The following is a 12,307-nucleotide window of genomic DNA, read 5'->3' as shown; positions in this document are numbered from 1 at the left end:
ATCATGAAAATCTTCCTGAATGCTTCTCCACGGACTATGGGCAAGGACAATAGAAATACTGCACAAACAAAACAATGACAAACAAAACAGTGTCAATGACAGCAATAACAATAAATAATGGTAACAGTAGTAACAATAATGCCAGTTGACAGTCGGAGAACTCAGAATGAGAGAATGAGAATGCTTAAAGTGACAGTGTAATTTACCATTGTGCTTGGGTGGAGCAGTCCAACTCTAGTTACTAAAGGTGGCACATTGGTTAGTGTTGTATAGTCTTACAGTATTGGGGTAAAAGCTGTTCCTGTACCCAGCTGTGCGGGTTCGAATAGACCTAAGCCGTTTTGCAGATGGCAGGGAAGAGAAAAGTGCCCGTGTGGGGTGACTATGATCTCTCATGATGTGCATCGTCTTTCTGAGGCAGCGTGTGGTGTAGGTGTCCTGGAATGCTGGTAGCTGTGTGCCGATAATTTCCTGGGCTGTTTTGACCACCCTCTGTAGGGCTTTCTTGTCCTGTCTGGAACAGCTGCCACCCCAGGATGTAATACACCCTGTGAGGATGGACTCCACAGCACACCTGTAGAAAGTGGTGAGGACTGTAGTGGACATCCTGGCTTTCTTCAGACTCCTGAGGATGTGGAGGCGTTGAGGGGCCTTTTTGATGGTCGATGCTGTGTGCTCAGTCCATGTGAGTTTGGCAGTGAGGGTGACCCCGAAGAATTTGAAGCTGTTGACCCTCTCTACCATGTCCCCTCCTGCGTAGATGAGTTCCTGAACCGTATCCTGTTTCCTGAAGTCAATCACCAGCTCTTTAGTTTTACTGACATTTAGAGACAGGTTGTTGTCCTGGAACCACTCTGCCAGGAGCCTCACCTCCTCTCTGTAGGCCGTCTCATCGTTGTTGGTGATCAGACCCACAATGGTGGTATCGTCAGCAAACTTTATGATGGCGTTGGAGCTGTGACTGGCCACACAGTCATGTGTGTACTTGGTGTTACAGAGCTGTAGAATTCTGGTCTTGCATTGTTATCATATATTGACTATTATACTGTCATATCAAACTGAATTTGAAGGCTCTGTAAGGATACTATTATAAATGGGTTTGACTTTCACTAAAGGTCTATAACCTGTAATGGTTCTGCATCATCTTTCTATTATATCTGTAGAGACTTGAAAAATTATGATCCTCCTTCAGTGCACTGAGTTTACATTTGAATATTCATTATACTTTGTTTTCCATTGCCTCATTGTCGCAATGCAAGGTGTAATGTCATTTAGTCTTAAGTCATATGTGAAAAACATTGATCATTCAGTAATATTAGATATGAGTGAATTCCTACAAACCTGGTTTCAGTAATTAATACATTGCTTCACAAATATAACTTTGTTTTATGTATGTGGTCTTGCAAAATATTAATTTGACATTGTTTTTGATAGATGTTAATAATTTCAGAATGTGCTTGTCAGGTTTGTTGCTGTAGAAGTGGAACCTGAGCCTTCTGGCGGTTTTTGTACTGTGGTTCAGGGTCTCTGTGCTGCTGTGGTATTTCCAGTAGGCACAGTAATAGGTGCCACTGTGCTCAGGTTTTACAGCAGAGATCTTCAGGTACTGACGATCACCATTCTTGTAAGCGTTGAAGTCGCGGTTCTGAGGATGGGCTGGATCCCGGGTTGAAGCTGTACCGTCATTTTTGATGTAGGAAATCCTTTTAAAGGGTTCACCCTCTTTCTTCTGGTACCAATGGATGTAAGTACTTGAGCCCAAGCTAGAGGTTTCACAGGAGATGGCGATGCTTTTGTCTTTGCTCTTTGTGATGGAAATTTGGTCCTGAGACACTTTGGACTGTGCCGCAACCCCTGGAAATGAACAGACAGATTATAGACCCATTTCTGCCCCTTATTATATTAATGTCAGTCAACTCGAATGTGTACAAAAGAGAACTTTTTTTTTTTTCTTACCTAGAATGAGCAAGAAAAACACAGCACCAGATCCAAGAAGCATCTTTCCTCTGCATTGAAGACTTAAGTCTGTCTCCATTCGTGCAGTAGTGTGTCTAGATATACTGGGATTGTGTGTGTTTTGTGCAGGGTGTGTCCACAATGCTGTATGTTAACCAATGAGAGAACATCTCTCTCTGCTCCATTCTTGATCATTTAAAAGACCCTGATGTCCTTTTCGGGTGAACATTTTTGCCGAATGTATTTGTTATATTGCAGAAGACACTTTGACTTGCCTGCAAATTGTAATTCAGACAAGCTGCATGTCCTTTATGAATCATAATGTAGTGTCTATTGTATGTTATAATTAGAGCTTCAGAGGTTTGGAATGTTAACCGGAAAATATCATAATTCCAGTTTGACACTGGATCACTGTTTTAACAGACTGTTCTATAAACACTATTCTTTGGGAAATGTTTCAGTGACTGTTTTGTAAAGTGATGCTAGCTGTACTTTAAGTTAGCAAAACACTAAAGGTATGTAGAGGAAAACATTCCATTGATATTTTCTGTCTCTTACTGTATTGTCACTGTGTTGCTGATAGCAATTTTTGCAGAGTGACTCCTGGTTTCTCTGTTACTGTGGTAATTCCAGCAGGCACAGTAATAGGTGGCACTGTGGGTGGTGTTGACTGCTGACACCCTCAGGTTGTAATTGTTCTCTTTTTTTATTCATAGCAAAATCGGCAAACTGAGGATGGCTGGTGTCAAGGACGGCACTCGAGTCGTCTTTTTTCATATAAAGAATTCTTTTTAAAGGTCTGCCTTCTTTCTGCTGGTACCAGTGGATGTAGTCGTACTGTGTCAACCCTGAAGCTCTGCAGGGAATGGAGGCCAACGAACCCTGGCTGATTGTTACAGATGTTTCCTGAATCAGTGTTTGGGACACGGCCTCTGAAATAAAAACACATGGATGTAGTAAAATTATTTTCCTCAGTTGTCATTGCTCCAGGCTTTTGAGCATTTTGAATGAGGAATCTCACTCACCTAGAAAGAGGGAGAGAAGAATGGAACCAGACTGAAGAAGCATGTTTCCTTTGAAGGGAACTTCTCTTACTGTCTCTTTTCCACACAGTGCTCTCTGTGCTAAGAGGGTGGGGGGTAACCGGAGGCTGTGGCTAAAGTTTATTATCCAATCAGAGGGGTCGTGACCCATGATGAACCATGGACTGGATGATCGGGCTATAATAAGTAACTGTGCCCATGCAGTGCAGTATGTGCAACCATCTTTGTGTTTAAAGTCATCTCTAGAACCTGGAGTAAGATACATATTTATCTGTATCTGTGATGAGTGACCTTCAGGTAAGGGATAAAAACCTAAAGGACATAATGAGCTGCTCTGTACGCTGGTAGAACTTTTTTTTTTTTTTTTTTTTTAGGCAAACCAGTCTGTTAAAAATTTGTTGCTGTTTTTTTGAAAAATTAGGCAGGATTTATGCTCACCTACAATGATAGTGGTTATTCGACTGAATAGTTACGAGACTTGAGTGAGCAGCTGTAGTTTCTCATTTACACTGAATGCCTGTTGACAGTAACGGTTTCTGCTGTGGCTTTTGTACCACCTTTTACATGGTTTTCATGACCGTGGGACTCCCAGGCTGCGCAGTAATATGTGGCGGAATGGTGGCTCTTCACAGCTGGGATGTGCAGGCGATAATTGCTTCCTCTCTTGTCGCCGTTAAAATCTTGAAAACCCACATCTTTAATGACTTTACCACCAGTGTCCATGTAAAGGATCCTCCTTAAAGCCACGTCCTCCTTTTTCTGGTACCAGTGGACGTAGCCGGTTGACAAATCTCTGACTTCACAGCTGATAAAAGCAGTTTTCTCCTCAAATTTTGTCAGAGTCATGTTCTGGATCAGGACCACAGTTCTCACTACTGCTGGAAAGGACAGGAAGATGAGGGAGATCACAGTATTACAGATCAACTGGACTGTAAATGTACCCTCCAGCCTCTGCAGTAACACACCTAGAGCTACATTTGCCTACTGAAATTTTTTTAACTATTCTTTTAGTTACTAGTTGATGGAAATTTTTTAATTTATTAAAATGATTTAAAACTTCATTGCCAGTGCTGCAATAAACAATAGGATATAAATAAGACCTATTTATTGATTGTATTCTTACCTGTCTGACCCATGACTGATGTTGGATGAAGCTTTGCCCCCCTCTCACTGCAGTCTGTGCGCTATGAGGGTAACTTCAATAAAACAGTGACACGTGTGTGTGTGGCCAATGTGAACCAAGGGAGGGAGGGGTGGTTAAGAAAATGATATAAAAGTACCCCATTCATCATGTTCTTGTATCACAGCTGTGCACTCAGTGCTGTGTATGGGTTCATGAGTTAAAGATAGAAAATACATATGCACTTCATACATGTGCTGGTTTACAATAGAGGAAACGAGTAGTGTGGGAATTAAGGACATGGATTTATTATCTGCTAGTTTTCAAAGTAATTGCCATAAAAAAAAATACTAATGGTTAATTAAGACCTGTAAGCAGTGTTGTGTAGCATCATTTTCATCTGGACTGGTTCAGAATGAATGACAGGTGAGTTCGTTATTTATTAAAACAATTATAAGTATGTCCTTAATTTTTGTAGGCGGCATGGTGGCACAGCACGTACCACTGCTGTCTCGCAGCGCCTGGGTGGTGGGTTCGGTCCCTGCTCAGTCTGTGTGGAGTTTGCATGTTCTCCCTGTGTGGATGTGCTCTGGTTTCTTTTCCGTTAATTAAATTTAGTTTGGGAGGGCTGTAAGTGTTCATAGTGTCTGCACGTTCAGGGTCTCAGCAGCGTGTGTGAGGTGTCCAGTGCACTCCAAGGTCAAATGGAAGGTACAATAAATACCCAGCCAAACGCATACTCATGGTCTAGTCTTATTTCACTCGCCTAGTTGGCTGGACCGCGATGGGGAGCTCTTTTGTGCTCGTAACCTTTTTAAATCTGTGCAGTTTATTCAGTCTTAGTGTGTCACTGGAGGTTGTTTCCCCAGCTGTTGTGCAGAGTCAACATCACTGTGGTGAACCCAGCAGGCGCAGAAGTAAGTGGCTGAAAACCCACTTCTGAACTGGGCTAATACCAGGTAGAACGTGTCCAGATCAGTTTTTTTCTGTTTCCAAGTCTTCGTATCCAGGGTCTTTAAATGTTTTCGTGCTTTCAGGTTTGACGTAAAGGATCCTCTTCGGTTCTTTTACATCTTTTTTTCTGGTACCAGTGGAGGTACTAGGATTTATTCTCACCTACAGTGATAGTGGTTATTCGACTGAATAGTTACGAGACTTGAGTGAGCAGCTATAGTTTCTCATTTACACTGAATGCTTGTTGACAGTAACGGTTTCTGCTGTGGCTTTTGTACCACCTTTTACATGGTTTTCGTGACTGTGGGACTCCCAGGCTGCGCAGTAATATGTGGCGGAATGGTGGCTCTTCACAGCTGGGATGTGCAGGCGATAATTGCTTCCTCTCTTGTCGCCGTTAAAATCTTGAAAACCCACATCTTTAATGACTTTACCACCAGTGTCCATGTAAAGGATCCTCCTTAAAGCCACGTCCTCCTTTTTCTGGTACCAGTGGACGTAGCCGGTTGTCAAATCTCTGACTTCACAGCTGATAAAAGCAGTTTTCTTCTCAGATTTTGTCAGAGTTATGTCCTGGATCAGGACCACGGCTCCCACTACCGCTGGACAGGACAAGAAGATGAGGGATATCGCAGTATTACAGATCAACTGGACTGTAAATGTACCCTCCAGCCTCTGCAGTAACACACCTAGAGCTACATTTGCCTACTGAAATTTTTTAAATATTCTTTTAGTTACTGGCTGATGGATATTTTTCAGTTTATTAAAATGATTTAAAACTTCATTGACAGTGCTGCAATAAACAATAGGATTGAAGTGGTTGGACCTATTTATTGGCCGTATTCTTACCCAGCTGAAAGCAGGAGATGATTAAAAGAGAGTTCAGACCCATGACTGATGTTGGACTGAAGCTTTGCCCTCCTCCCATTGAAGTCTGTGCACTATGAGGGTGACTCGAATAAGACAAATGACGTGTGTGTGTGTGTGTGTGTGTGGCCAATGTGGAAGAAAGGGGGGGAGGGGGTGGTTCAGAAAATGATATAAAAGTACCCCATTCATCACATACTTGTATCACAGCTGTGTACTCTGTGCTGTGTATGGGTTCATGAGTTAAAGACTGAAAATACATATGCACTGTATACATGTAGTGATTTACAAAGAAAGCAAGTAGAGTAGGAATTGACATGGATTTAGTAAGGTAATTACTATGAAATAAAGATTAATGGTAAATCAAAAGCTGTAAGCAATGTTGCGTAGTATCATTTTCATCCGGACTGGTTCAGAAGTAATTATGGTGAGTTAATTTTTTCTTTTTTTTTTAAAAAAATTGAAACAATAACATGTAAATTTAAGCGTCAGATGTGTAGTGGTCTACATTACATGAAGTTACAAAGTTCGTGTAATTTTCAGTTCATCGCCCTGAGATACACCGGGATGTGTCTCGTCCACAATTGGACCAGGCATGAGGTGGTAATGGGTGAATTTACACTTCTGTTTTAAATTATGGCCCACGATTAGTATGGAGAACAAGAAGTGCCACATAAATAGTCAGAGTAATTGAGTTAAGAATGGAAATATTATTTTTTAAACTCAAAATGCATTAGGAATGGTCAAACAATACAGAAAATTGTAGAAATTTTTTATGAACACTACAGTAATTTTAACTTTTTTTTTTGTTTGTTTAAAAAGTGGGGAGAAACAATTAAAATTAATTCTTGCTGTTCCTGATCTTCCTATTTTGTCCGTTTGATTTTCTGCTTGGTGCTTTAGGTATAACAAACTGGACACGGGACATTTTTGCACCCACCCTGTTGGTGTTATTCCTCATCCTTTCGTACTTTCCCCCGGCAACGAAAGTGACAGTTTTGAAACACACTACATCACCCATTTATACAGCTGGGCAACATAACACACTGACACTCACTAACACATTTATACACTACAGGCGATGTTCGATCCTCTGCGTCACCTGAAACACGCATTTTTGGACGGGGGCAGAAAGCGAGCACCTGAAGACAAACCCCACATCTGCACGGAGAACGTCCGACTCCTTAAAGACTGAGCTGGATTTGAATCCCCAACAGAATACACAGCTGAGGAGCTGTATGGCACCAGAGCTACCTGCTGTGCCACTGAACCGCCCAAACGAACAGCTAATACAGAACTAATAGAAAAAAATACTCAAAAAGTAGTTAGTGTTCCGCAACTAAAATTCAACTACTCATACAGAACAAGGTGTAAATTCCTTCCGTTCCTAACTATCCATCACACAAAGTTCTCTGGGTCTTTCCATTAATTAAATTTTGTCTGGGGGGGCTGGAGGTGTTCATGGTGCCCCACATTCAGGGTCTCAGCAGCGTGTGTGAGGTGTCCAGTGCAGTCCAAGGTCAAATGGAAGGTACAATAAATACCCAGCCAAACGCATACTCATGGTCTAGTCTTAATTCACTCGCCTAGTTGGCTGGACCGAGGTGGGAGCTCTTTTGTGCTCGTAACCTTTTTAAATCTGTGCAATTTATTCAGCCTTCGTGTGTCACTGGAGGTTGTTTCCCCAGCTGTTGTGCAGAGTCAACATCACTGTGGTGAACCCAGCAGGCGCACAAGTAAGTGGCTGAAAACCCACTTCTGAGCCGGGCTAATACCAGGTAGAACGTGTCCGGCTCAGTTTTTTCTGTTTCAAGGTCTTCGTATCCAGCATCTTTAAAGGTTTTCGTGCTTTCAAGTTCGACGTAAAGGATCCTCTTCGGTTCTTCTACATCTTTTTTTCTGGTACCAGTGGAGGTACCTGTAACAGCCAGTGGTTCCTGTGCAGCTGATTGCTGCAGTTTTACCTTCACCTCTAGTCATTGTTAGTTTGTCTTGGTGAAGAGCTGCTGCTGAAATAAAGAGAGGATTATTAGTACCGTATACTGTACATTGTCATGGTAACAGCTAGTAGCATAGTGGTTAGAGCTACTGTCTTTGGACCTCAAGGTTGCAGGTTTGATTCCCACTTCTAACTACAGTACGCTTAAGCAAGGTACTTACCCTGAATTACTCCACTGAAATTAGTTTTCTGTGTAAATACCTTAACATTTTAAGTTGCTTTGGAGGAAAGTGTCAGTTAAATGAATAAATGTTAAATACTGTACAGCATATGTAGCCAAAGAGCAGAAAACACTGACCAGCCGAGAGCAGGAGCACCAGCAAGCGAGGGATGAGAAGCACGACTCTGTCAGTCACTTCCTGCTCTTACGATGGGGCTCAGAGCTGTGTTTCCTAGAGCTCTCAGGGCTTTTTACTACGGTACTGACAACAGTGACTGTGTTCTCCAATCACAACTCAGAAACTGACAGTACGACTCAAAGCCACTCCCCAAAGGGAGCCCTCTTTCAGTCTCTTTTACATTTATTAAATTAGATGACACTTTTTAATGGACGTACAATTATTTACTTGTTCATACAGCTGGGTAATTCTAGGAAGGGTATTACACCTAATGGGGAGACTCAAACCTACGGGTCCAAAGGTAGCAGCTCTAACCACTACGCTACCAGGTGCCTTTCTTAAGCGCTTTTCTTTTAATACTACATGTCTTTATAAATAGGCTGGTTTTATTTTGTGTGGCAGATGTTAGTTTTTCTCCAGCTATAATTAGACAACTCACACACGCACCATCTGAAACCGCTTGTCCGAAGTGGGGTCACGGCGACCTGGAGCCTAACCCAACAGCACAGGGTGCGAGGCTGGAGGGGGAGGGGACACACCCCGGATGGGACACCAGTCCATCGCAAGGCACCCCAAGCAGGACTTGAACCCCAGATCCACCAGAGAGCAGCAGCACACCCCCAATTACAGACAACTGTTACAGGCATTTATTAATAGTTGTCACTTTTCAAAGCTCCAGTCAAGTTCTGGATTATCAATATTAGCCACACGAAGCAGGTGCCAGTAGGGGGTGTAATGGTTAGAGTTGCCGTAAGAGTTGCTTAAGTAAAAATTACCCAGCTGTATAAATGGGTAAATCATTGTAAGCAGTTTAAGTTACATTTTAAGTGGCTTTTGAGAGAAGCATCAAGTAAACAAATAAATGGAGAGGTAAATAAACTCCTGTCTGAAAATCATTCCTCATCATTCGATGAAAGTCTCTTTTATAGGTCTTTAACTTCTACTGATGTTTTTATTTTAAAATTTTAATACATTTTATTTATTACTTTTCTTATAACGTATGAAGTGATATACTGAACTTTCCTGAATGTGTTGTTGTCTAGCAGAACACAGAGTATGTAGAGGACAACAGTCCACTGATGTTTTCTGTACTTTTATTGTATTATAACCATGTTGCATGTGTTGCTGTTCTTGATTTTGCAGAGTGACACCTGCTTTCTTTTTTCTGTTACTGTGGTAATCCCAGCAGGTGCGGTAATAGGTGCCGTTGTGGACGGTGGTGACAGCAGAGAGTCTCAATCTCTAAACGTCCCCTTTTCCATCAACGGTAAAGTTGGCGTTTTGAGGATGACTGGTGTCGGGGGTGGGGTTTGAGCCATCTTGTTTGAGAAAAATTACCTTTTTCAGTGGTTCTCCTTCCCTCTTCTGGTACCAGTGGATGAAATGATACTGGTTCAGTCCAGAATCTCTGCAGGGGATGAACACCATTTTTGCCTCACTTTTTGTCACCGATATTATGTCCTGAATCAGCATGATCTGCCCTGCAGCAACTGAAATGAACAAAGAAACTCCAGTAAATGACATCCCTCTCTTCTTCTTTGTCCATAAAATTATGGAGATGTTAATAACATAAATGCTGACTTACCTAGAAAGACTGAGAAGAAAAGTACACCAGAGGGAGGAAACATCTTTCCTCTGAATGGGAGTTTTTTCATGACCCTGTCGCCACACCCTGGTGTTTATTATGCGAAAATGGGTGTTCACAACTAGGTGTGGCTGCACTGGATCAACCAGTCAGAGACAGCGGCTCTTCTACAGCCTCACAGGTTCGTAGGATAATATTTAATAGAGAAACATGAGGACCAACCACCCGATCCTTAACCCTCACATAATCGGGAACTCAAAATTGACTCCTAGCAAAATTTTTGTTCCACATGTGTAGCCCTGTCTGTCCCATCAGTGCCTAGTTATTTTGCTTATTTTTAGCAGTATTTGTATATTTTGTCAGCCTGCTGTAACAAGCACTTACAAGGTATTATGGAGTCATTTTTGAACTGATCAGTACTGGGTAACAACATTTCTAGTAATGTTAACATTTTGAGTTGGAACCAAAGTTGACCCCACTGCTACTCAGAGCTATATTGTGTTACTGGTGCCCTCTAGTGAAGTATGTACAACTGAAAAGAAAAAAAAAAAAAAAAAAAAAGAAAATCCAGGCAGGTTTGGTTCCTACTCCCCACAAGGCGAAGGTCACGCTAGGGTTTCGACCCCATCAACACTCCCACAGTTAACACATGTGTCACAGTCAACAGTGTGTCTGCGCTTCTGGAGTAGTGAGCAAAGTTACAAGTAGAACTGAAGCTGTTGTGATGTTTGTCACAGTTTCGACTCAGTTGTTCAGTGGAAAAAAAGGGCATAAATCAATGTGCAGCATTAATTTTTCGCTGTTTTTCACAAGGGAGGGGGCGCGGTGGTGCAGTGGGTTGGACCGGGTCCTGCTCTGCGGTGGGTCTGGGGTTTGAGTCCCGCTGGGGGATGCCTTGCAACGGACTGGCGTCCCGTCCTGGGTGTGTCTCCTCCCCCTCCAGCCTTGTGCCCTGTGTTGCCGGGTTAGGCTCTGGTTCCCCGCGACCCGTATCGGACAAGCGGGTCAGAAAGTGTGTGTGTTTTTCACAATTGATTACGAGTCGCCACTTGTACGGCTCTTGGTGCCAGACTGCATTTTTTAAAGGAGCAGGTTATTAGGGTTCTTTAACTGTCACTGTGGTTTCTCATTTGCACTGAGTGCCTGGTTTCAGTTGTGGCTTTTGCACCACCTTTCTCCATGGTTGTCATTACCGTGGTACTCCCAACTTGCGCAATAATATGTGGCGGAGTGGTGGCTCATCACAGTTGTGATTTTCAGGCTGTAGTCATCAGATCCCCTCTTTTGAGCTTCAAAGTCAGTAAAACCCACATCCCTTGTGACTTTACCACCAGTGTCCATGTAAAGGATCCTCCTTAAAGCCCCGTCCTCCTTTTTCTGGTACCAGTGGACGTAGGTGGTTGTCACACCCGTGGCTTTACAGCTGATGAAAGCAGTTTTCTTCTCAGATTTTGTGAGAGTCATGTCCTGGATCAGGACCACGGCCCCCACTACCACTGAGAACAAGAGATACAGGAGGTTTTAGTATCAGAACCCAAACAAACCATCAGAAATAAATGCAATCTGTGTAGCGCAGTAACATACCAGGGTCAGCAATGTTCTAAAGGCTACAGCTTTTTGTCCTTTTATTTACTGGATAATTTAAATGCTATTAATTGGTATCATTTATTACAATTGTGTGAACTTCTGGAAAAACCCTTTCGTGGGTCCGATCTTCTTACCGAGGTGAAAGGAGCAGATGATAAAAAGAGAGCGCAGACCCATATCTGTGGCGACGGGTTGCCGCTGCGACCTTCTGCTCCCATTGCAGTCTGTGAGGGTGACTTTATGTTTGAAGAGGAAGTTACGTGTGTGTGTGTGTGTTTGTGTGTGTGTGTGTGTGTGTGTGTGTGTGTGTGAGTGTGAGAGAGAGAGAGAGAGAGAGAGAGACAGACATTATCACCTCAAATAATGAATGCAACACCAACCCTTTTCTTTAGCTAGTTGAATTGGAATAGTCAACACTGTCTACCGAAGAGTGTAAGAAATACTTCAATTTGTCATTTTTTTCCCTTTTTAACATTCAGCTGTATTCATTTACCATACACTTTTCTCCAAAGTGATGTACATCTCCGAGACCAACTTTTGCAATTTAAACACACACACACACACACACATTTTCAGAACCGCTTATCCCATACGGGGTCACGGGGAACCGGAGCCTACCCGGCAACACAGGGCGTAAGGCCGGAGGGGGAGGGGACACACCCAGGACGGGACGCCAGTCCGTCGCAAGGCACCCCAAGCGGGACTCGAACCCCAGACCCACCGGAAAGCAGGACCGTGGTCCAACCCACTGCGCCACCGCACCCCCGCAATTTAAACATATGTGTTTAAATAAAATTAATAGTCAAATTGGTGGTATTTTGTAATATTTTTGTCATGTGCAATAAAATTCTTTGAATC

At 42.7% G+C, this 12,307-nt stretch overlaps 2 gene segments (V, D, J or C); both read right to left on the bottom strand.

The window, feature by feature from the left end:
- Nucleotides 1–1,354: 1,354 nt before the first annotated feature.
- Nucleotides 1,355–2,396, bottom strand: LOC108937541 (Ig kappa chain V-IV region S107B-like). The segment is given in 2 exon segments: nt 1,355–1,854; nt 1,957–2,396. Coding segments are annotated over 2 exon segments (579 nt in total).
- Nucleotides 2,397–10,870: 8,474 nt separating this feature from the next.
- On the bottom strand, nt 10,871–11,670 carry LOC108937690 (immunoglobulin kappa variable 3-20-like). The segment is given in 2 exon segments: nt 10,871–11,358; nt 11,584–11,670. Coding segments are annotated over 2 exon segments (390 nt in total).
- Nucleotides 11,671–12,307: the final 637 nt, after the last annotated feature.

This window comes from Scleropages formosus, chromosome 7 (assembly GCF_900964775.1).
Source record: "Scleropages formosus chromosome 7, fSclFor1.1, whole genome shotgun sequence".
Classification (NCBI taxonomy): Eukaryota; Metazoa; Chordata; class Actinopteri; order Osteoglossiformes; family Osteoglossidae; genus Scleropages; species Scleropages formosus.
Note: the sequence above shows the minus strand (reverse complement) of the source record. Positions and strands in the feature narration are given on the sequence as shown.